General features: G+C 45.9%; 1 protein-coding gene across 1 annotated transcript in view; it reads left to right on the top strand.

Moving 5' to 3' along the window:
- LOC116399823 (titin-like) overlaps window positions 1–21,913 on the top strand; it is a gene marked incomplete at its 3' end in the record, with an annotated part of 52,677 nt that overhangs the window by 16,046 nt on the left and 14,718 nt on the right. The window contains exons 21-45 of the mRNA XM_031877242.1: window positions 388–2,084; window positions 2,175–2,453; window positions 2,841–3,107; window positions 3,495–3,767; window positions 3,853–4,116; window positions 4,823–5,083; window positions 5,168–5,428; window positions 6,238–6,501; window positions 6,585–6,845; window positions 7,535–7,795; window positions 7,943–8,203; window positions 8,736–8,877; window positions 8,979–9,147; window positions 9,485–9,716; window positions 10,271–10,555; window positions 11,441–11,560; window positions 11,741–11,929; window positions 13,391–13,882; window positions 14,137–14,634; window positions 15,054–15,104; window positions 15,684–19,388; window positions 19,948–20,226; window positions 20,466–21,032; window positions 21,222–21,503; window positions 21,591–21,869. Coding sequence (XP_031733102.1) covers window positions 388–2,084; window positions 2,175–2,453; window positions 2,841–3,107; window positions 3,495–3,767; window positions 3,853–4,116; window positions 4,823–5,083; window positions 5,168–5,428; window positions 6,238–6,501; window positions 6,585–6,845; window positions 7,535–7,795; window positions 7,943–8,203; window positions 8,736–8,877; window positions 8,979–9,147; window positions 9,485–9,716; window positions 10,271–10,555; window positions 11,441–11,560; window positions 11,741–11,929; window positions 13,391–13,882; window positions 14,137–14,634; window positions 15,054–15,104; window positions 15,684–19,388; window positions 19,948–20,226; window positions 20,466–21,032; window positions 21,222–21,503; window positions 21,591–21,869 — 11,639 coding nt within the window. The remainder of the gene's footprint in view (window positions 1–387; window positions 2,085–2,174; window positions 2,454–2,840; window positions 3,108–3,494; window positions 3,768–3,852; window positions 4,117–4,822; window positions 5,084–5,167; window positions 5,429–6,237; window positions 6,502–6,584; window positions 6,846–7,534; window positions 7,796–7,942; window positions 8,204–8,735; window positions 8,878–8,978; window positions 9,148–9,484; window positions 9,717–10,270; window positions 10,556–11,440; window positions 11,561–11,740; window positions 11,930–13,390; window positions 13,883–14,136; window positions 14,635–15,053; window positions 15,105–15,683; window positions 19,389–19,947; window positions 20,227–20,465; window positions 21,033–21,221; window positions 21,504–21,590; window positions 21,870–21,913) is intronic.

Genomic DNA, 21,913 nt, shown 5'->3' with positions numbered 1-21,913 from the left:
CATCCCTGTCTGGAACAATTCATCCAATAATTTGAACTTTGATTTCATATTTGATGATGTTTTTACTTTGATTACCTCAAAACTGACTCGTCAAGAAGCACAAATGAGCCGAGGTCAGAGGAGAAGCCGTATTTTATACACCGGAGATTTTTCAGTAAGAGAGAACTGACGAGTTACACATTATCTTGTTCTGTCCTTCAACACTATGTACGACACATACAATCTCTCTGAGAGGTAAAACATAGGGTTTCTTCACACTTTCTGCCTGGTCACTATGATAAAGTCTGTAGTCAGCTGAGTCATTGAGAGATATCTCACAACGTCTGAGAATATAGAATATATAAGATCTGAAAATGCTAAAGATATTCTGATGAATCCATCTTCCAGGGTTGAAGGAACAAGAGGAGATGCCAAATTCCAGATTCCCTCAACAGCTGGCTCAGACAGCGCCTGGTACACAGCTACAGCCATCAACAAGGCCGGCAGAGACACCACTCGCTGCAGAGTCAACATTGAGGTGGACTATGTTGAACCTGAACCAGAGAGGAAGCTCATTATTCCCAAAGGAACCTACAAAGCCAAGGAGATCGCCCCTCCCGAGTTGGAGCCCCTTCATCTGCGATATGGTCAAGAGCAGTGGGAGGAGGGCGACCTTTACGACAAAGAGAAGCAACAGAAACCACAGTTCAAGAAGAAGCTGACTTCCATCAGAATGAAGCGTTTTGGTCCGGCTCACTTTGAGTGCAGACTGACCCCTATCGGTGACCCCAACATGATGGTGGAGTGGCTGCACGACGGCAAACCCCTGGAAGCTGCTAACAGGTTGCGCATGGTCAATGAATTTGGCTACTGCAGTCTCGACTATGAAGCCGCTTACGCCAGAGACAGCGGCGTCGTCACCTGCAGAGCCACGAACAAATACGGAGTCGACCAAAACTCGGCCACCCTGGTCGTCAAGGACGAAAAGGGTCTTGTTGAGGAGACTCAGCTCCCTGAAGGCAGGAAAGGAGCACACCGAATCCAAGAGATTGAACGCATGGCTCATGAGGGAGGACCCTACGGAGTCACTGCTGAGGAAGATACTGACAAAATGAAACCTGAGATCGTCCTCCTTCCTGAACCAGCCAGAGTGCTGGAGGGCGACACAGCACGATTCCGCTGCAGAGTGACCGGTTATCCATTACCCAAGGTTAACTGGTATCTCAACGGACAACTGATCCGCAAGAGCAAGAGATACAGACTTCGTTATGATGGTATTTACTACTTGGAGATCACTGAAATCAAATCCTATGATTCTGGAGAGGTCAAATTAGTAGCTCACAACAACCTGGGCTCAGCCGAGCACATCGTGAAGCTGGAGATTCAACAGAAAGAGGATTTCAGAACTCATCTGCGCCGTGCCCCAGAGGGTAAGGCAGCCGAGGCCGCACCCGAACCTGGAAAAGTACAATTCGAGGTAGTGAAGGCTGAGAAACCTGCAGACGACTCTCAGCTAAAAGAGGTGGTCAAGCTGAAGAAGGCTCACAGAATCGTCCATGAGAAATCCACGGAGGAATCAGATGAGCTTAGGGGCAAGTTCAAGCGCAGGACAGAGGAAGGCTATTACGAGTCCATCACTGCCGTGGAGCTTAAGTCACGTAAGAAGGACGAGTCCTACGAGGATCTCCTGAAGAAAACGAAGGAGGATCTGCTTCACCGCGCCATGGCGAAGGAGGAGGCTGAGAAGAAGATGGAAGAGGAGCGCCGCAAGGTTACAGCTAAAGCTCTGAAACCAGAAAGGGTCAAGCTCTCAGCCAGCATGGAAGCTCCCAAGATCATGGAGCGTATCACCAGCCAGACAGTCGCACAGGGTGACGAAGTCAAGTTCAGAGTCAGAGTCGTCGGCAGACCAGAACCCGAGTGCCAGTGGTTCAAAAATGGTGTTCTGCTTGAGAAGTCTGATCGTATTAACTGGTACTGGCCTGAGGATCATGTGTGTGAACTGGTGATCAGAGACGTCATAGCTGAGGATTCTGCCAGTGTCATGGTTAAAGCTTCCAGCACTGCCGGAGAGACTTCCAGCCATGCTTTCCTGCTGGTGCAAGGTAACGGCTCTGGACTTTCTACAACATCCATGTAAATTCTACATTTGAATTGTGCATTTTGTAACAAAGAGTTTGTTGTTATTCTTGCAGCCAAGACAGTCATCTCCTTCACGCAGAAGCTGGAGGACGTCGACGCAAATGAGAAGGACACCATGGCGACCTTTGAGTGTGAAACCAATGAGCCTTTTGTCAAGGTCAAATGGCTGAAGAATAACGTGGAGATCTTCTCCGGAGACAAATACAGAATGCACTCTGACAGAAAGGTTCACTTCCTGTCTGTGCTGGTGATTGACATGAGGGACGACGCAGAATTCAGCTGCATGGTGGTGGACGACGACATCAGCACAACCGCTAAGCTCAAAGTGGAAGGTATATGTATACCTCAACATTCACTTCTACTTCACAGATAATGGACACATACACCCACATGTAACTACACAGCTGAACACTGGCTCCTAGTTTTGAATTGGTCATGAGGTTTAGACACATAAAACTTTAAAAATAAACTTCATCTTGTTAACCTCTGGTTTATGCAGGAAATGGTATAAAATCTTGTTTTCCACCACACCATGCACACATCATACAAGAGAAACAGCGTTGATAAATAATCATGCAGGGAAACTGTAATGAACTTGATCTGCTCCCTGATGCATTTGCTCAGGTTGGATGTGACTTAACATGGATTTCCACCGTCACTGTGTCCTGGTGCATGATGCACTTTTCACTGATGTAGCATCTGTATTATGTCATCAACAGGAGCTCCGCTGGAGATCGTGAAGCAGCTCGAGAGCACAGAGGTTCCTGAGACGTACTCTGGAGAGTTTGAGTGCGTCGTGTCCCGCGAGGATGCTGAAGGCAGCTGGTTCCTCGGAGAAAAGCTGCTTTCTCCCAGCAGCAAATACGTCATGTCCTCCCGCCGTGGAAGACATTCCCTGTCAGTCAGAGACGTAAAGAAGGAGGACCAGGGGAAATATACCTTCAAAGTGGACAATTTCAAGACAAGTGCATCGCTGAAGATGAAATGTGAGTGATGGAAGTAACTTAAAGTTTGGAGCTTCTAGCTCGGTCAAAGCCCGTCAATCTATCCAAAAATGAAATGAAACTTCTGGTCAGATTTCCATGAAATTTGGTGTCAGAATTCATGATTCCCAGAGGGTGACTCCAAGTAAGTTTTGTGACCTCTTGAACCTCTAGGAAAACCCTCAGGCCAAATTGTCCAGTTAAGAGTTTGGACATTTCATGTCTTTTCTTGTAGCATCACAATGTACCAAAATGGCTGAATCTTCATCATGTTGTTTTTTTCAATCTATCAATGTCATAGATTGGGGTGTCAGGAATACTGCAGTTCCATAGGGTGCTCTTTTATTCTGCTTTTATCTGGTTCCTCACATGTTTGTCTTGATGTCTCAGTGCGTCCCGTAACCCTGATGCAGCCTCTGACTGATATGACCATCTGCGAGGGCGACATCGCTCAACTGGAGGTCAAGTTCTCCCAGGAGAATGTCGAAGGAACCTGGATGAAGAACGGACAGCCGGTCACGGCCTCGAGCCGCGTGCACATTGTTATCGACAAACAGATCCACAAACTTCTGATCGAAGACACCAACAAGGACGATGTTGGAATGTACTCCTTTGAGGTTCCCGCTCAGGCCATGTCAACCTCTGCAAAGCTGCTCATTCAGAGTAAGGCACCTTGGATGTCTTTTTTTTCCAAAGGACTTAGTGCTCCAAAATAAAATGTTACTAAAGATTTTATCTTGGGTTGCAGCCATTGGCGTCTTGATCCCACTGAAGGACACGAGCGCCGTTGAGGGCACCAAATCGGTCATGGAGTGCAAGATCTCTGCTCAAGACGTCAGCTCAGTCAAATGGTTCCACAACGACAATCTGCTGACGCGCAGCGACCGAGTCCAGATGGTGGCAAAGGGAGCCAAGCAGCGTCTGGTCTTCAACAGGACCTTCGCTTCAGATGAAGGACAGTACAAACTAGTGGTCGGCCGAGCCGACACCAGCTGCAGATTTTCTGTTCAGAGTAAGTTATATTGTATAAGCATGTGTTACTACTTACAACTTACACACAGATTATACTTTTAGTGAGATGAGTAAATCAACAGAATCGTTCATCGCATCTTTCAATTAGTTTTATGTATAATAATTACAAATCTGAATTTGTCATGAGGAATTATAGCACACCATTAATAAAGTGAGTAACACAAGAAGTCGTACTTCAAAAACTGATTTTCTGCTACATTCAAAAGACGCCAAAGAGAAGCGAGAGATTTGTTTAGATTGATGCCAAATTTAAAGGAATGGTAGTTAAAAAGTCTCTCAAATTGAAGTCCTAACTGGTAAACACAACAGAAGCTTTCGGTTTACTCGTGAAACCGATGTTCAATGTACCAGGAAATGAAATTCTAATATTTACTTTGAATCCTTAGAAAAATCTTTCCCAGTTTCTCTGCAGGATCCTGGGCTCTTTAGCAGTGTAATATTGATATGTTCCCAGAGCCCAAAGAAGTCTAGAATAAGAAAGTTAGAATACAGGACATGATGCTGCTTGCAGAAACAGCTGATCTCACTCAAACAGCCCCATCTGCTGGACATTTTAATCATTACATTTTCTGTGAAAGAATCAAAAGACCCAAAACAAAAACTGATCTTTCTGATAAACGTTAATTATCATAAATGTGATACGTTGATCTTTAGTCAAACGGACTGACTCTTGTTCCGTCTTTCAGCTGTCCAGATCGTGAAACCGATTAACGACACGGAGTGCTCAGAGTCTGAGAACGTCATGTTTGACGTTGAGGTTTCACACCCCGGCATCGACGCCTTCTGGACCTTCAAGAGGCAGCCGATCAAAGCCGGCACAAAATACAAGACGGAGTCCAAGAACAAGCTCCACAGGCTGACCGTCATGAACGCAATGAAGGACGAGGAGGGCGAGTACATGTTCGCCGCCGGTGAGAAGATGTGCAGCGCTTCACTCACCGTATCAGGTAAGTCGGAATCTGTATTAAAGATGGCTTCTGTTGCCATTGGTCGAGCGTTAACTAACTGGAACTACCTCCTCCTGCCACCAGGTGGTGCCATCAGGAAGCCCTTGCATGATCTGGTGGTGGCCGACTCCCAGACCTCGGTGTTGGAGTGTGAGGTGGCGAATCCCTCCGCTGACGGCAAGTGGCTGAAAGATGGCCATCGTGTGGACTTCAACGAGAACACGATGAGCGAGGTGAACGGCGCTGTCAGACGCCTCGTCATCGTGATCACCAAACCCACCGACGTCGGAGAGTACACCTACCAGGTGGCCACCTCCAGGACCTCAGCCACCCTGAGAGTGGAGGGTAGGTCCAGGTTTCATGAGGGACACAAACCAGACGTGACCTGTTTTGGTTTTTTATGAAGGAGCCATTAAAGGAAGGGTTTCATGTACTTAATAATATTTAATTATATATCCAGTTATGAAAGTTTGATCTCCATTAAATCTTATCAAGTGACATGATATCAAATATGCACACACATCAAATGAATCAGTTAAATCTGTGCTTGTTTTTTCCTGAAGTTGTATCATAGAAATATAAATCTACTTTGAAAACAAACCCAGCTCACTCTCAAGATACATCAAACATTATTTGTCTTATTTGCATGATTTTGGAGTATTTTAAAGGTGCATTTTTACTCTTTTGAGGAAAGGTCTTAGACACGTAGAGATGGTAGTGTAGCCGAGGGTTTACGTTGCGTCTATACTGTAGGATAATAATAAAATAATAAGCACGGGGCTCCGTATTCTGCGCCAAGACGGCAGCAACTTTATCCACTCCTCACACACTTCACCAGAACCTCTTTCCTCTCTCACTCCTTCCGTCTCATCCTCCACAATAAAAGCACCAAACACATACACAGGAACACTGCTTCCTAGAGAGCTCTTAACATAGTCAACATAATAGCTTACAGTAGGATGGCTAACAAGCTGATTTCCCAAGATGTTGGAGTATATCTTCAAAATGATTAAATGCAAATTAAGATTCATATTTTTCAAATTTGGTCCAATATTTGGGAAATATCTCTCCATAGCAATGGCTGTTTACAGCTGATCACCCACTAACAGATGGAAATGACCAAACCTTAGACTAACAAGTGTTTGTCTCTGTAGCTGTGAAGATCAAGAAGACCCTGAAGAACCTGAACATGGTCCAGACTCAGGAGGCTGTGTTCAGCCTGGAGCTGACCCACGAGGACGTGAAGGGAGCGCAGTGGATCAAGAACGGCATTGAGCTGCAGTCCAGCGATAAATACGAGATCACAACCAAAGGCACGGTGCACGCCCTGAAAATCAAGAACTGCAGCACACACGACGAGTCTGTTTACTCATTCAAACTGGGAAAACTGTCAGCAAGCGCCAGGCTGAACGTTGAAAGTAAGAAACCACTGATTCTTTAACAAGTACAGGTCCAAAGAGAACAGATCATTTTAAACTGTAAAAATGTTTTTCCCCCACAGCCCTCAAGATCCTGAAGAAGCCAAAGGACGTGACATCGCTGTTGGGTGCGACTGCCATGTTTGAGGTGGGCATCTCGGAGGATGACATCCCGGTGATGTGGATGTTCAACAAAGTGGAGCTGAGGACCAACGGGAACTACAGGATGCTCTCTGAGAAGAAGACCCACAAGCTGATCGTCCAGGATGTGGACGACAGCAAAGCTGGAGAGTACACGGCGGTGGTGGGCCACCTCCAGTGCAGCGCTAGACTCATCGTCGAGTGTGAGTGTTAGCATAGCACGGCACATTAGCATAGCACACCTCATTACCATAGCATTTACATTAGCATAGCAGGACACATTGCATGAAAATTAATTGTTTGTAGGAATGTTAAGTTTGTTGGGCTGAGAGTTTTAAAGTATCCAATGCCAGTAAAGATTGGTACTTTACGTGACCTGAACCACTTTATTTGAATATCCTTAAAGCATTCATTAAATGGTGTTTGTCAGGTAACAGTGACCAAAGCTAAAAGCTAGCGTAATATTACGTATTTTAGAGAGTTAGATGTGAAACAAATACTCAACTAAAATAGCTAAATATATAAAAAAGCTACATCATGGATGTATAAAGACAAACGGATACAGCTTCATTCCTATTAACATTGGTCAGTGCCACATTAATTACTTCTGAGTATGAAATGATCCAGTTCTTCAGATGGTCTTGGGACCCATAGAGCAGGAGCACTAGCTTTAGCCCCACCTCCAAGCCCTTGGTTCAGCCTTTTGTACGTTTTTCCAAATGAAACTTTTAGTTAAGTAGTTTACGTAACACAGCTAACAATTATTTTTATGAAACACAAACATCTCACTCTCAGTGATAGAATATCTTCTCCCTGTACTGACCTCATGGAGGAACCACCCTGACTGTTCATATTTGGATGAAATGTATTGACACTGACATTTTCTCTTCAGCCCTGCGAGTCACCAAACCCCTAAAAAGCGTCAAAGTCCCAGAGACCCAGGTGGCCACGTTGGAGTGCGAGGTTTCTCACTTCAACGTGCCGTCCACCTGGCTGAGAGATGGCGTGGAGATCGAGATGAGCGAGAAGTTCAGGATCGTGGTTCAGGGAAAACTGCACCAGCTGAAGATCATGAACACCAGCAGGGACGACTCTGCAGAGTACACCTTCGTCTGTGGGAACGACCGAGTGTCTGCAACGGTCACCGTCAGCTGTAAGCTATTTTCTTTAGCTACCGTCACTGATGGCAACATCACATTCATTGTAGTTAAAGGCATTGTTTACAGTGTTTCCAGAGGAACGTTCACCAATACCTTTTAGTTTCAGTGAACTTACCATCAGTTTTGTTGTTGTTTACCAGCTATCCTCATCACAACGATGCTGCAGAACCTGAAAGCTCAGGAGAAAGACACAGTCACATTCGAGGTGAACGTTAACTACGAGGGCATCACGTACAAATGGCTGAAGAACAGCGTGGAGATCCGGTCCACGGACAGATGCCAGGCTCGCTGCAAACAGCTCAGTCACACTCTGAGCATCAGGAACGTTCACTTTGGGGACAGCGCCGAGTACACCTTCATGTCCGGGTCTGCAGTCACTACAGCTAAACTCTATGTTGAGGGTAAGACTTGCATTGTGATTCAACCTTTTTCCTTTTAGCTCAGGTTGGGTCTCCACCGACTCCTGATGAAAACGGGTGCTAGCGGCTCCACTTTCTAAACCAGTTAGTCTCCAACTGAGCCTGTCTGCTGTTTGGTGGTAGAACCCCCCCCCCCCCCCCCCCAACGACCAATAGAGCCTCCCTAAAGACCAGTAGACCCTCCCTAAAGACCAGTAGACCCTCCCCAATGACCAGTAGACCCTCCCCAATGACCAGTAGACCCTCCCTAAAGATCAGTAGACCCACCCCAAAGACCAGTAGACCCTCCCTAAAGACCAGTAGACCCTCCCCAATGACAAATAGACTCTCCCCAAAGACCAGTAGACCCTCCCCAATGACCAGTAAACTCTCTCCAAAGACCCTTAGAACGCCCCCAATGACCAGTAGAACCTCCTGAAGGACAAGTAGAGCCTCCCGAAGAATAAAATCTCATCTCATCTCATCTCATCTACACAACCCCTTTTGATTGATGCCACTGTTTTTTTCGCTGCAGCCCGCGTGGTTGAATTTACCAAAGACCTGAAGGGCCTGAAGATCACCGAGAAGAAGAGAGCGACTTTTGAATGTGAGGTTTCTGAACCGAACATCCAGGTGATCTGGATGAAGGACGGTCAGGAGCTGGAGATGTCCGACAGGTACAGCAGCTCGTATTCAGCTGTTAAAACACTCTTATTAATTAAACCAATATATCAAGAAAATGAATAAATGCAGAAAATCTCCTCTCTTTTTTCTGCAGATATAAAATGACCTCAGATAAGTTCGTGCATCGCTTGATTCTGCCGTTGGTTCGCCTGTCCGATGCCGGTGAATACACCGCTGTGGCTGGGTCGAGCATGTCCAAGGGCAACCTGGTAGTGGAAGGACGAGACATCAAGATCTCAGAGCCCCCTAACCGGCATATCACCGTGAGTTCTTATTATGATCTTTGCACAAATGTTTAAAATCACTTCGTTTCACAGATTTCTCGCCATAAACTCATTTAGATTTTAACCACACTGCTGATAATTTCCTGCAGTTATTATGTGTTTTACATTCTTCTGATGTTTGATTTTAATGTTCATTAGTTTATGTAGTAGTTTCCTGTAAAAGTTCTCTACCTTTGAGGCAACCAGTAAACATTTTATCTTCTAAAAATATAGAGTTCTGGGAGGTTCCTGATCGTATTTTTCCAGCAAGAATTTATGAGAAATACTAGAACTCGAACTCCCGGTATTCAGACGCACCTTTCCTCTGTCTTTGCAGGTCGTTGAGAAACAAAGAGCGACCTTCGAGTTCAATGTGAACGAGGACGACGTGGACGGTCGCTGGCTGAGGAACGGGGTGGAGATCCAGTTCTCGGTGGAGGAGAGGTTCAACTACGCCACCATCAGGAAGCTGCACCGCCTCACCATCTCTGAGACCTACCGGAGCGACGCCGGAGAGTACACCTTCTTCGCCGGCAAGAACCGGAGCACCATGAACCTCCTCGTCAGACGTAAGAGACCTGCTGACCAGACACTTCTCTCTTGTAGTAGTTTGACCTAAGATGTCTTCTGAAAATGAATTTCACTGTCAACAATTCACAAACCGTCAGAAGATGAGTGAAATCAAAGTTCTGGTGATGAAGTAATTAATAATGACATTATCATATTTAAATGACGTTATTAATGTTTAACCTCTTTCATCAGCACAAACCTGAAAATCAATACTGTCCTTTATTGACTTATTGGTTTAATGTTCAACTCGAACACTTTTTCTTTTCTTTTTTAAGAGAAAAGTTTCACGAAAGAAAGTTTCATCTTTATTATGATTTATTGTTTATAATATTTTTAAATAATGCTAGAATTTAAGGGAACGCCTTTGATTAAATTGTAAAATACTACAGTCTGTAATTTCCTAATTATTCTTGGTTCTTATTCCCGGAGTAGTGAACCTGAGGAACGAGCTCACAAATGGAGATGAACATTTAAGAACTGTAGGAATTCATGTTCCTGTTGCTGACAACGATTAGAGTACTTCTGCAGTTTAACCTTCTTCTGCTGTCATCAGTACCGGAGCCTCCTCAGATCGTCCGGCAGATTCAGGCCCAGACGGCAACGTCGGGTCGGTCGGTCCGTTTCTCGGTGCAGGTGAGCGGCCTCCCGAAGCCCCAGGTGTCCTGGTACAAAGACTCTCAGGCTCTGTCCACCAGCTACAAGTGCAAGTTCCTCCACGATGAAGACGAGCACACGCTGCTGCTGCTGGAAGTCTTCCCCGAGGACGCCGCCGTCTACAACTGTGAGGCCAAGAATGACTACGGAGAGGCCACAAGCTCCGCCCCTCTCACTGTGGAAGGTACGTTTATTCAGAGGAAGACGTTACGCTCTGTTTCACTTTTTAATTTTAGGCTTTCCTTCACATTATGACGTGCAAATTCATTTTAAAAGCTGGTTTATGGACCAAAATAAAGACAAATTGAATCTAACATTAAATGAAACAAACTATTATTAACATACAGCACAAACAGTGTTAGACATTAAAGTGAAGGATGACACAGAATCAAATAATAAATGAATAATACATTATTTCCTGTTTTTATAACTCTGAGGCTTTCTAACACTTGTATATTTATCAGTTAACCAACAGGTGCTCCAGAGAGAGTAAAGATGAGAACACTATGTTAACATTCAGTGAACAATGAGATGCTGCTACCAAAGTCATGTCGGCTTTAGCAGAACTTTAGCCGTGAATCAACCGAGCTGATAGACTGAAACACCGAGACGTGTCGTCACGTTGACTTGTCTTCTATAAGAGATTACAGACGGCTTTAAGACGAACCGAGACCTTTATTCTTAAACGCCAACGGACCAAAAGGACTTCTGGTCAAGAAAAGAAAAGCCCAGTTCAGGTTCAGAGACTCTTCACTTGAAAGCTAACGTAGACTATAACCTGTTGCTCAAATGGGACATTTAACTTTTGGGGTTCCTGCAAATGTTTCATTATATATTCATGGGCATTTCTGTAAACCATGTCAAAAGTCAGATTCCAGTTTTGACGCTTTGTGTTTTGGTTCCATTCATTATTTTTTTGGATTTAATGTTTTCAAATATAAAAGATATGTTCATCTTATTTGCACAAAAGGCCCAATGTTACGTCAGCCTCCAGACATGTAGTAGTTCATCCTGATTGGTTAAAGATGCCGTCATTGATTCTGTGTTGGTCGTCTTGTCTGTCTAACAGTTCCCGAGGTGGTTGAAACCGTGGCTCGGGTGTCGGCTCCGGTCCTCATCGCTCCCATGCGGGACATCCTGGTCTCAGAGGGACACCCGGCCCAGTTCCAGTGCACCGTCTCTGGGGAAGGTAGTGACCACCGCTCGCCTCCTCTGGTTGTTGGTCTGAAGAAGAAATACAGAAGTTTAGATACTCGTTAACCTTAAACGCTCAGAGAGCTCACATATTATATGATATTTGTGGTATTACTTGCAGTGATTCCATATTCAAACACGTGACATGATCCTGACTTTAACTGTTTGTCTCCAGATCTGCAGATTTCTTGGTTCTGTGGCGACAGAGAGGTCCGACAGGCGGACGTCTTCAGGATGTCTCACTACGGTGAAACCTGCCAGCTGGACATTTCCAGAGTTCTCCTGCACCATAAGGGAGACTACTCGTGTGCTGTCAGTAATGCGGCAGGAATGGTCACATGTGCTGCGACTTTGAATATCGACGGTGAGTAATTCAGAGGTTCAGATCTCTATTAGCACCGCATGTGCTTCAGGTGTCAAACTAGGATCTTCTCTGGAGATAGGTCTTACTTGAGGAGGCTCTGACTGTCCGCTAAACACCTGACTTGTTAAATTGACACTATGCAGGTAAAATAAATCCTCTTAAAGTCTGTTTTCATTTGGAAACAGAACCTGGAATTCTCCATTAGCCGGGTAGCTAACGGTGGCGCTGCTCATCAACAAAGTGTAACTGATTTGACTCCAGAGATTGTGGGAACAGAATGAAAGCATCTGATCTGTAACTGCAGAGTCTCTGTGTCCCTCCAGAGAGGAAGCCATCAACACCTGTCAAATGTACAGTGAAGCATGCTTTGGCACAAAGAAAGCATCTTTAACAAGAAGCAGCATGGCTCATGGAGCAAGGGGCGAGGTGTCAGTCCTGTGTGTTCGTCTGCTGCTTTAGATGATGCCACTTTGTTCCGTCTCTTACAGAGTCTGGGGATTAAATATCAGAGTTTAGCCTAGCTTAGTTTAGCACAAAGACTGAAAGCAGGGGGAAACTTATAGCTTCGTTAGAACTAAAGAAAGTTTACTCATTTACAGACATAATAATCACAAGAGAACAATGCTAATATCATCAATATTACCATCAATAATGTCAAACATTTATTCTGGATATTGACTTCCTGAAATCCTAAAAACAACTTTTAACTGTCTTCACATCTGAATCTGGCGGTAAACACACATTGTATTTGAGTAGTTGTATATATTCATTAGTCTGAGTTAGCTGTTAGCTGTTAGCTGATCTACATCTCTGAACTCATAATGAAACTCGTCTTCAGCTTTTGGTTGCTACTTCTACTAGTTTCCTCCTGTTGTTGTGCTCCTGTCTGTTCAAACTGATTTCAATTGAAGAGACTTTTCTGTCTCTGCATGTCGACAACATCTTTGTGCGACCGGCCTTCAGAAAGTCTTCTACATTCTCTTTTTGACCACAAACAGTTAAACGATCTGTTCCTTGTTTCTGTGGGCATGCAGCACAAACATATATACGATAACTATAACATGAGTGAGAGGAGCTGTCTTTGTGTCGCTGCTGTCGTGACGTCCTCACCGTGAGCTCAGCTGTGAATCCTCCAGGTTTCTCCAGGTGAAGCATAACTCTTCTCTTCCTACATGAAGAGCTCTTAAGTGATGAATCTTTATTTCAGAGGAATGCAGCATGCTCAAAACATGGAGCTGAACTTTGGAAATCTAGCTTTCTGGGTTCCTCGTGCTCGAGCACTGATTTTATGTCGAGCTTGCATGATTGAATCGGGAAAGCAGCCACTGTCCTCTACCTCACTGATCAGACTGATGCTCAACGCTCCACTCCAGCTGCACTCTTGGCAAAACAAGCTGTAACCTGAAGAAGTCACCAGAATGATGTGTTGACCTAACTCTTCTACTCTTTCTTACTGCCCAGATGACAAATCCATAGCTAGTGTGTGGAGCACTGGGGCTGAGGCTAAAGTAAGTCAGCTGAAGGCTCACTCAGAGACCTTCGGCTCTCTGTCCGTGGGACAAACGGAGTTTTCTGAGAGTTCCTCCATGTCTTGGAGGACGGTTGAGGTTCAGATGGAGAGCGTGAGCTCCGTGGAGACGACCTCCCAGAGCAGCTTTGATATCAAACTCTCAGCCAGCCCCAAACTGCTGATGGAAATGAGCGACGTCCGGGTGAAAAGCGGCGAGAAGGCGGAGTTCAGCTGCTCGTTCGACGGACGGCCCTTCACCAGGGTGGAATGGGATCATAACGGCCATAGTCTGGCGGACACGGAGCGGTTGAGGAGCTCCGAGACCGAGGGCCTGTTGTCCCTGGTCATCTGGGGTGTTGGCGTGGCGGACCAGGGTTTGTACTGCTGCACCGCCACCAACCAGCACGGACAGAACAGCTCCTCCGCCCAGCTCACTGTTGAAGGTTAATCTTTCTTTCTGTTTCTCCATCTGGTCCATCCACCTCTTCATGCTTGGTCCCCTCCCCTCATATTTAATATTTAGCCTGTAACCCGTTAGAATGTAATGGAATAACCCGCTCTCGTCTAGTTGACCCTCTCTTCCTGCTGCTGCCTCTCTAACCCCATCCATCCATCCTACTAACCCCTTGAGTGTTTAGAGTCGTAGCCTTATACGCTCTGACCCCTAATTACTCTCCCTAACTTTATCCTCACCCAGCCAAAGAAGTGAATCTCAAAGCAGAAACCCCAATCCCTACTGATTCTGTGCGTAAAGTGTCTCAGACAGACACGGGGACCGCTAGAGGTCCTCCGGACCGAGACCAGCAGGAGACGGCGGAGAAGCCGGGACCGTCTCCTCCATCTTCCCAGAGACCCCACAGTCTCATCAGCCACCTGTACTTCCCTGATGTCCCGCCTCATGACAAGCGAGGCCTCTCCAGCTGCCCCGAGTTCCTGATCAAACTCCCCCCCGAGCTGCTGGTCCGAACCAGAGACAGCAGCTCCTTGTGTTGCGTACTGAAGGGGGTCCCCACGCCATTCGTCATTTGGCTTAACAATCGGTTGAATGTTGAGGATTCTGTGTCTTACTCTCTGAAACACGACGGCCCCCTGTGCTGCGTAAATGTTAACAATGTGGGACCCGGACAAGGGGGCTCTTACTCTTGCAAAAATGTCAACTCAGCCGGGGATGCTGAGTGCAGCGCGGTGACGACAGGTTGGCATCTGCATGCTTTTGGTCCTTCTGCTCGCTCGGGCTTATTGTCGGCCCAACCACTCATTTTCACTGCTTCCCCACCCAGCCAGCAGAGGCACACTTCTTCTTCTTCTGCAGGTTTAACCGCTGTGTTTAGGAGAGGATGCTCACCTCTGTGTCCTGCTTTACTGACTAAAAACATGGACAGAGTTTAAGAGATGACTCATATCACTGAGCATTTTCCAAAAAACAGCCAGCGGTTCTGCACACTTAAGACCAAAAGGACGCATGAACTTCAGTTAGAAGGAGAAAAAACACACAAATACACAGTTGATATGGATGCACGACCTGTCACTGACCCTAACAGTCTTGCACCATATGAAACTTTATGTTCAGTTTTGAGTGTGTTTTTTAATTCATAAACGTTTGTGTCTTTACAGTGACGACAGCGGACCAGGACCGTGTGATTCAGGTCCAGCAGGCCGTCAAAGGTAGATATTGTCTTTGTCCATCATGTATATACTGTAGAGTGCAAACAAGATCAAAACAAGTGTTATAAAACAGTAACAAATATGAACTAAGTATAAAAGTAAAAATCTACACTAACTCAAATATAACTATAACTATTATATATACAGGCAGAATGTTTTACTGGTATTTAGATTTACTTCCAATTCCAAATTATAAATGCTTCTACAAATTATTTTACAAATTAAAATATACAATATTTGACTGAATATATGTTTGACAATGTTTATTTTAAACATTTTTATGAACTTTGAACTGCATCCGTTTTCATAAGTAGAAAGAGTTTGTCTTCACATGACATTTAGAAGAATGTGAGACTGAAATCATAAAAACAGTTTCTGTTCAAAGATGGTTTTGGAGTCAGATTTTGTGTTTTACCTTCCAGAATCTTAAAATCGAATGTGAAGTGAATGGACTCTGGGGTGAATTGGCTAAAACAGTATTGATTGATTGATTTCCCTTGCAGTGGAATATACCTGTAGATGCATAAGTCATTCTGTTTTCAGTTGGAGTGTCTGTCTGACTGTGATTATTCCACTCAGCCTTTTCTAGCTCAACCATCACAGTGGAAGAGGAAACCCAGGACTCGTACTACACCGGTCTACAGTTATTAGATAAAACCAGAACACTTGAACTTAAGCCAGAGTCCAAACGCTTCTCCAGCACTTTGGTGAAGAAAAAAGAAAAACCAGTTTTCCTCAGCAAACTCTCTCCAGCAGCTGTGACTGTCGGAGAAACTGCGACGTTTACCGTCACAGTTTCCGGGTTCCCTAAACCCACCGTTCAGTGGTTCCACAACGGGCAGACGATAGCCAGTTCTTCTGTTTACACATTTGTTCACGAGCGAGATGAGTACACTTTAGTCATTCACAAAGTTCAGAGGGAGTCTGAAGGAGAGTACTCCTGCACTGTCAGCAATAGATTTGGCCATTCAACCTGCACCTCATATTTGCATGTTGAGGTGAAGGAGCCAGAAAAGGAGGAACAAGTTGACAGGAGGACATTTGTCTCAACTGGCAAACCCCCAGAATTCACTAAAACTATTGAGTGTCTTCAGTTATGTGAGGGAGGTCAGGCTTTCTTCAGGTACGCGGTGACCGGAGATCCTCTTCCTGAGGTTCAGTGGCTCAAAGGCAGCTTACACATTCAGCCCAGTGGGTTCTGGATCATTGTGAACAACCCAGATGGATCAGGCTTTATTAATATTCAGAGTGTTAAACAAGAGCACAGTGGTGTGTACACGTGTAAGGCCTCCAACCAACACGGGGAAGCCTCCTGTAGCGCCGAACTGCTGGTGGTCAGTGAGAAAGTCCAGGAAGAGCAGACGTTAGTTAAGAAAACAAAAGGTTTGAAAATATCCATGACCGAACAAAACACCGAATCCAGATTATACCAGAAAAGAACTCTGTCTGATCAGATGATTTACACCATCAGCACTCAGGACCGGCAGATTATCCCCAGCGAGGAGGTGGGAGCCCTCCGAGAGCTCGACATCTCGGCAGCCACCCTCCATCGAGAGCAGCTCACCCACCAGGCTGCGGTGCTGCAGGCTCATGAGATACAGGAGAGGGTTTCTTTGGCTCCCACTCATCCACCTCAGGTCTCAGCCGTTCCAATGAAACAGCTTCATATGGCCACTTTCTTATCTTCGGTCCAGGAGAGACAAAAGATCACTGAGCAGCACTCCGTACGCATTCTCAGTCCTGAGATTGTAGAACTCCAGTTCGTCAAAGAGCAGCCGCCTAAACTCGTGTCAGCCACGTCTGAAGAGGTCGTTCCACTCGGCATGGTGAGGGCCGAGGCCATGACGGACTGGGCCCCGGAGCACGGGAACACCTTGAATGAACCCAGGCAGCTTGTTAGTGGTCACCAAGTAGAGTCCAGTCTGCTTATCCTTGATGCAACTTCAGGTGTTGCCCACAGGCCCGAGGAAGAGAGGAGTTTTAGGGTCAAAGAGGGGGTTAAGATTTTATACTCGGCTCAGTCTGCAGGACAACTGCCGATCACAGAAAGACACTCTGAGCCTCTGCCACCTTTAGATGCAGCCACTCAGCCCCTGATTGAGAAAGAGCAATCCAAACCAGTAGTAGCACCAGTTAGTGAAAATAGAATGGCTTTATCCAAAGAGCAGACGTTTGAAATACACCGACCAGAGCAGGAGAGTATCTCCCCACAAAAAGACATCTTTTATAAGTCAGCTATAACCACTGAGGAGAAATACGAACTCCAAGGTGAACAGACAGGACAGCTGCCGAGTGTAGCATCTTCTGTGTGTGTGCAGCCTCAGCAAGAAGGGGAAAGACTCCTGAATCTGCAGGTTATCAGTGATCAGGATGTTTTACAGTCGGAGGGAAGGTTCAGCAGTGAGAACGCTTCCACAGAGCAGGCCGAGGCCAGGAAGAGTCCCACTTTGTTGCATTCGGTGACTCAAGAAGAGCAAAGAACTACGGTTTGCGAGGCAACCTCAGAGTTCTCAGTAAAGACCGAAGCCACGTCGGTTCAGTCGAAGAAAGAGTTAGCGCCGACAAAATACCTTCAGTCAGTTCATTCGGTATCAGTTCTACCAAAGGAAGGGATACTTACCATCACTAAACCTGACCAACAGATGGCAAAGCAGAAACAGGAAAAGGCTAGAAAGCATGCAGCTACCTCAGAAGAGAGAAGGGAGATCACAGCAGATTATCACAGAGAACTCGATGTGTCGGTGACCGGGGTTCAGTCGCAGCTTCGCACTGAGCCAAAGCCTTCCAGTATCCTCACCGTCTCTTTCCAGACGATGCAGTTGCAGAAGGAGATGCCTTTTGTTGGCGACGTCAGGCAGCAGCAAGCGCTGGTCCAGAAAGAGGACTACTGGAACATCATGCATTCTTTGAATGTTACGGACACTCACAGCCTCGAGGAGGGTCACACCAGTAACCTAAAAACCGATGAGAAATTCAAGTCTGAGACAAAAGTTGAGCCTAAAATACCCAAAAGAACCGTTTTTATAGAGGAGAAGGCAGTTGCCAATGAGAGCTGTACTATCTTAGAAACCGCTGAGCAGGACTTTGCAGTCCAGATCCAGGAAGGCCAGACAGTCCGGCAGTCGGTGCTGCTTGAAGAAAAGCAGATCATTATGGGAGAGCAGTCGAGTGAGATACACAAATGTGAGGGCTCGACTGTCGGCATCGTGACGCAGCCTAAAGAAGTTCTGTTTGTTCACGAGTCTCAGGACACTCTGACTCTTCCTAAAGAACTCAACTTTGTGATTCAGATTCCCAAATCGTCCAGTGTGAACATCCGGCGTCAGCTCAGAGCCGCTCTTCAGTCCGCTGTGGCCAGTGATCAACCAGTGTTACTGGCCGATGTCATAGGAGGGTTACAGGCAGTGGAGGTTCAGGAGGTGAAGGTTCAAAGAGAGCCCAGACGGGCCACGTCCACATACCTGATCACAACCCCAGGAGCCCCCATGGAGATCACTCTGTCTTTTGAAGGTGAATACCCTCAGACAGCTGACCTCAGGTCTGAACTCCAGGTAGCTCTGCATGCAATGGTTTTCCAGGAGCAGCAGAGTCTTACGTTGGAGCAAGTAGGCACCATGCAGATGGACAAGCCTCAGAGAGCACTGCTCAGCTCGGCCCCCTCCAAAGAGGTGCTGTCGTCTGTGGTGGACACCAAGATGGTGGCCGAGAGTGCAGTTGGGTTTCCTCCTGCTGAATCTCAGTCTGCAGCCGTCAAAACCGAAGCCAGGACTTCCTTCCAAAGCGCATCAGTTCAGAGCCGGTCTGACATCCATGAGTCTCGGCAGGTGAGCATGAAGACAGTCCGGTCCGAGAGGAATGCCAGCACTGCTGAAGTGACCACCACAGTTCCTGTGGGTCACGTTCCCGTTGAGCAATCTGTGGGCATTGTTGTCCACAGAGAAACCAGAGAGGAGTATCTCTCGGAGGCGATCATGATCAGCGAGTCCTCCGACAGTCTGATAGATTATCCTGCTGTCGTTGATTCTCTGGAAGACGTTTGCATTGAGGAAAAGAGCGAGGCCGTTTTTACTGCCACCATTAAGTACGTCACCAAAGCTAACTGGTTTTTCAACGGCCAGTTGGTGAAATCTGGCAAAGAGTTCAAGTGTTCTAAAGACCACGACACACACACACTAGTTATCGACAAAGTTGTGAAAGAGAAGCATCAAGGAGAATATGTCTGCGAGGCTGAGAATGAAGCCGGCAAGACGACGACATCTGCACGACTCACTGTGGTCTCAAGAGGTTTGATGATGGACAATTCTTTGATATCATCAACTAACTTCACACATTAGTGGAATCCTGTTGTCTGCAAACCTCGAACATAACTCAAACTTTAAATGAACTTAGGATGGAATTCATGTGTTAAATACTATTTTAAGACTAAAATGAAATGTCTTTGCATATTTTTAAAGCTAAATTAAATTTGGATGTTTGAGCTTTTCACCAGACAGCAGTGACATCCTCACTTTTCCTTCAAGTTCATCCATTCCTCCACATGCATATCACCTCTTCATCCATTCCTTTGTCCTTTTAAAGAATCACCTTTGACTTCATATCTTTAGATATCCATCACTTCTCCTTCCTGCTTCTTCTTTGCATGCTTTCTCTCCTCTTCTTATCACTCTAAAACCATTTGTCTCCTCCACAGTCACAACAGGATAACTTTGTGTGTCACTTTCCATCCCAGGTTCACTACTCATCTCCACCTCCAGCAGAAACATTCCATGTTACTTCCATTTCAACTACTTCTGTTTATTAACTTTGTCGTTTTTTTAACTTTCTTTCTCTCCAAAACACGCAGTGAAACCTGTGTTCAGGCACAGAATTTTTCCCCTGGAGATCAACATTGGCAAGACGGCCAAATTTGAATGTGAAACTGAGGACGCTCCTAATGTGAGCTTCAAGTGGTTCAAAGATGGAACCCAAATCAAAGAGGGCGATAAATACAGGATGATCAGTCGCTTCAGTGCTTCCTCTCTGGAGCTCCTGAGCCCAAACAAGGAGGACAGGGGCGAATACACCTGCAAGGCGTCCAATCAGCACGGCAGTGACGAATGCTCCGCCTCTCTCAGCGTAACGGGTAAGAGCGACGCATCTTTCCTTTCTATGCTGCTTGAGTTGGGAGCTGTTAATCTAGAACTGTTGTTGACTTCTTTTTCCTTCGTAGAATCATCTGTTGCTGCTTGAAACTTTACGTTTAATTTGCTTAATTGTGAATTATTTGGGTTTTTTTGCCGCCGGTATCTCTTTGGTTAAAGTAAATCAACGGGGTACAACATTTGACCACTAATGTTTTTCTGTTCTTCTTAATTCTTATAGAGCAATGCCCTCCTGCCTTTATCACTAAACCTGACCCTCAGACTATGTATGCTGGAAAGAGGGCAATAATACAGTGTGTGATATCAGGATCTGCTCCACTGAATGTTGTCTGGCTCAAAGACAACCAGGCCTTACCCAGAGAGCCTGCACACTACCAAACCTCTTGTGACAAGAATAAGCACATTCTTGAGATTACCAAAGTCCATCCGGCTGACGGGGGGCTTTATGTGTGCAAAGTGTCTAATAATATTGGCACAACGGAGTGCAGCACGGAGCTGCGGGTCATTGATAAGCCCAACTTCGTGAAGCCCCTGGGTCCGGTGGCGGCCGTGGTCGGAGCTCCTCTGCAGCTGCAGTGTCTGGTGGATGAGGACACTGGAGTAACTGTCTCCTGGACCAGAGATGGTAGAAAGGTCCACCAGTCTCCAGACTGTAAACTGTCCTTTGAGGATAAGACAGTTGCTCTTGATATCCTAAAGACCACACTGAAAGACTGTGGAAACTATGTGTGTACGGTGACTAATGCCGCTGGGAGTGCAACTTGCTCCACCTCGGTGAAGGTTCAAGGTAAGAGCTGTCTAGTTCACTTTCTTGGCTGCTGCAGCATTTGTAGCGGTTGCAAATCTGCAGGACTGAAAATGAACATAATTGTATTCTGTGGTGTCTAATTAAGGTGTACATCTTTAATCTCTTCTCTTTCAATGCTGTTTTTTTATTTTTATTGAAATGACTCTTTTAAACCACACACCTCTCCAGAGCCGCCGGTCTTTGTGAAGAGGCTGGAAGCCTCCACAGTCTGGAAGCAGGGCAGCACTGCATGGCTGCAATGCACCGTCAAAGGATCCCCTGAACTCCACACCAGCTGGTTCTTTAACAACAGCGAGGTGTCTGCTGGTGGCAGATATGACATCAGTCTGAAGGACGGAGTCACAACTCTTGAGATAAAGGATGTCATGTTGAGTGACAGTGGAAACTTTACCTGTGAGGTGCTTAATGAGTCTGGGTGTGAAAGCTGCAGCACTAAAGCAACAGTGAAAGGTGTGTAGACTTAGATTATTTTAGTACAGAGCCAAATATTCAGACAGGACAAAAACCGGTCTAACCGAGCTATGTGTTCCCCTTTAGAACCGCCGTCTTTCAGGAAGGAGTTAATCTCCTTAGAGGCGGTCAGAGGATCGGTAGCCGTTTTGGAGTGTGAGATTTCAGGCTCTGTGCCGTTCGAGGTGACCTGGAAAAAGAATAAGAAACATCTGTCAGCAGATAAGAAGTACAGGATCGTGTCTCTGGGATATCTGAGCTCTCTGGAGATCCACTCATTTGAGAGCGCTGACGCTGGTGAATACGAATGTGTCGTATCCAATGAGGTTGGGTCAGTAACCTCAAAGTCATTGGCTAAACAGAGAGGTTAGTGTTAACAGGAACACAGGACACATGTTCTCTATTAGTGC

Source organism: Anarrhichthys ocellatus, unplaced genomic scaffold, assembly GCF_004355925.1.
Source record: "Anarrhichthys ocellatus isolate YVR2014 unplaced genomic scaffold, GSC_Weel_1.0 scaffold130, whole genome shotgun sequence".
Taxonomy (NCBI): Eukaryota; Metazoa; Chordata; class Actinopteri; order Perciformes; family Anarhichadidae; genus Anarrhichthys; species Anarrhichthys ocellatus.
This window is presented reverse-complemented; position numbering and strand designations above follow the sequence as displayed.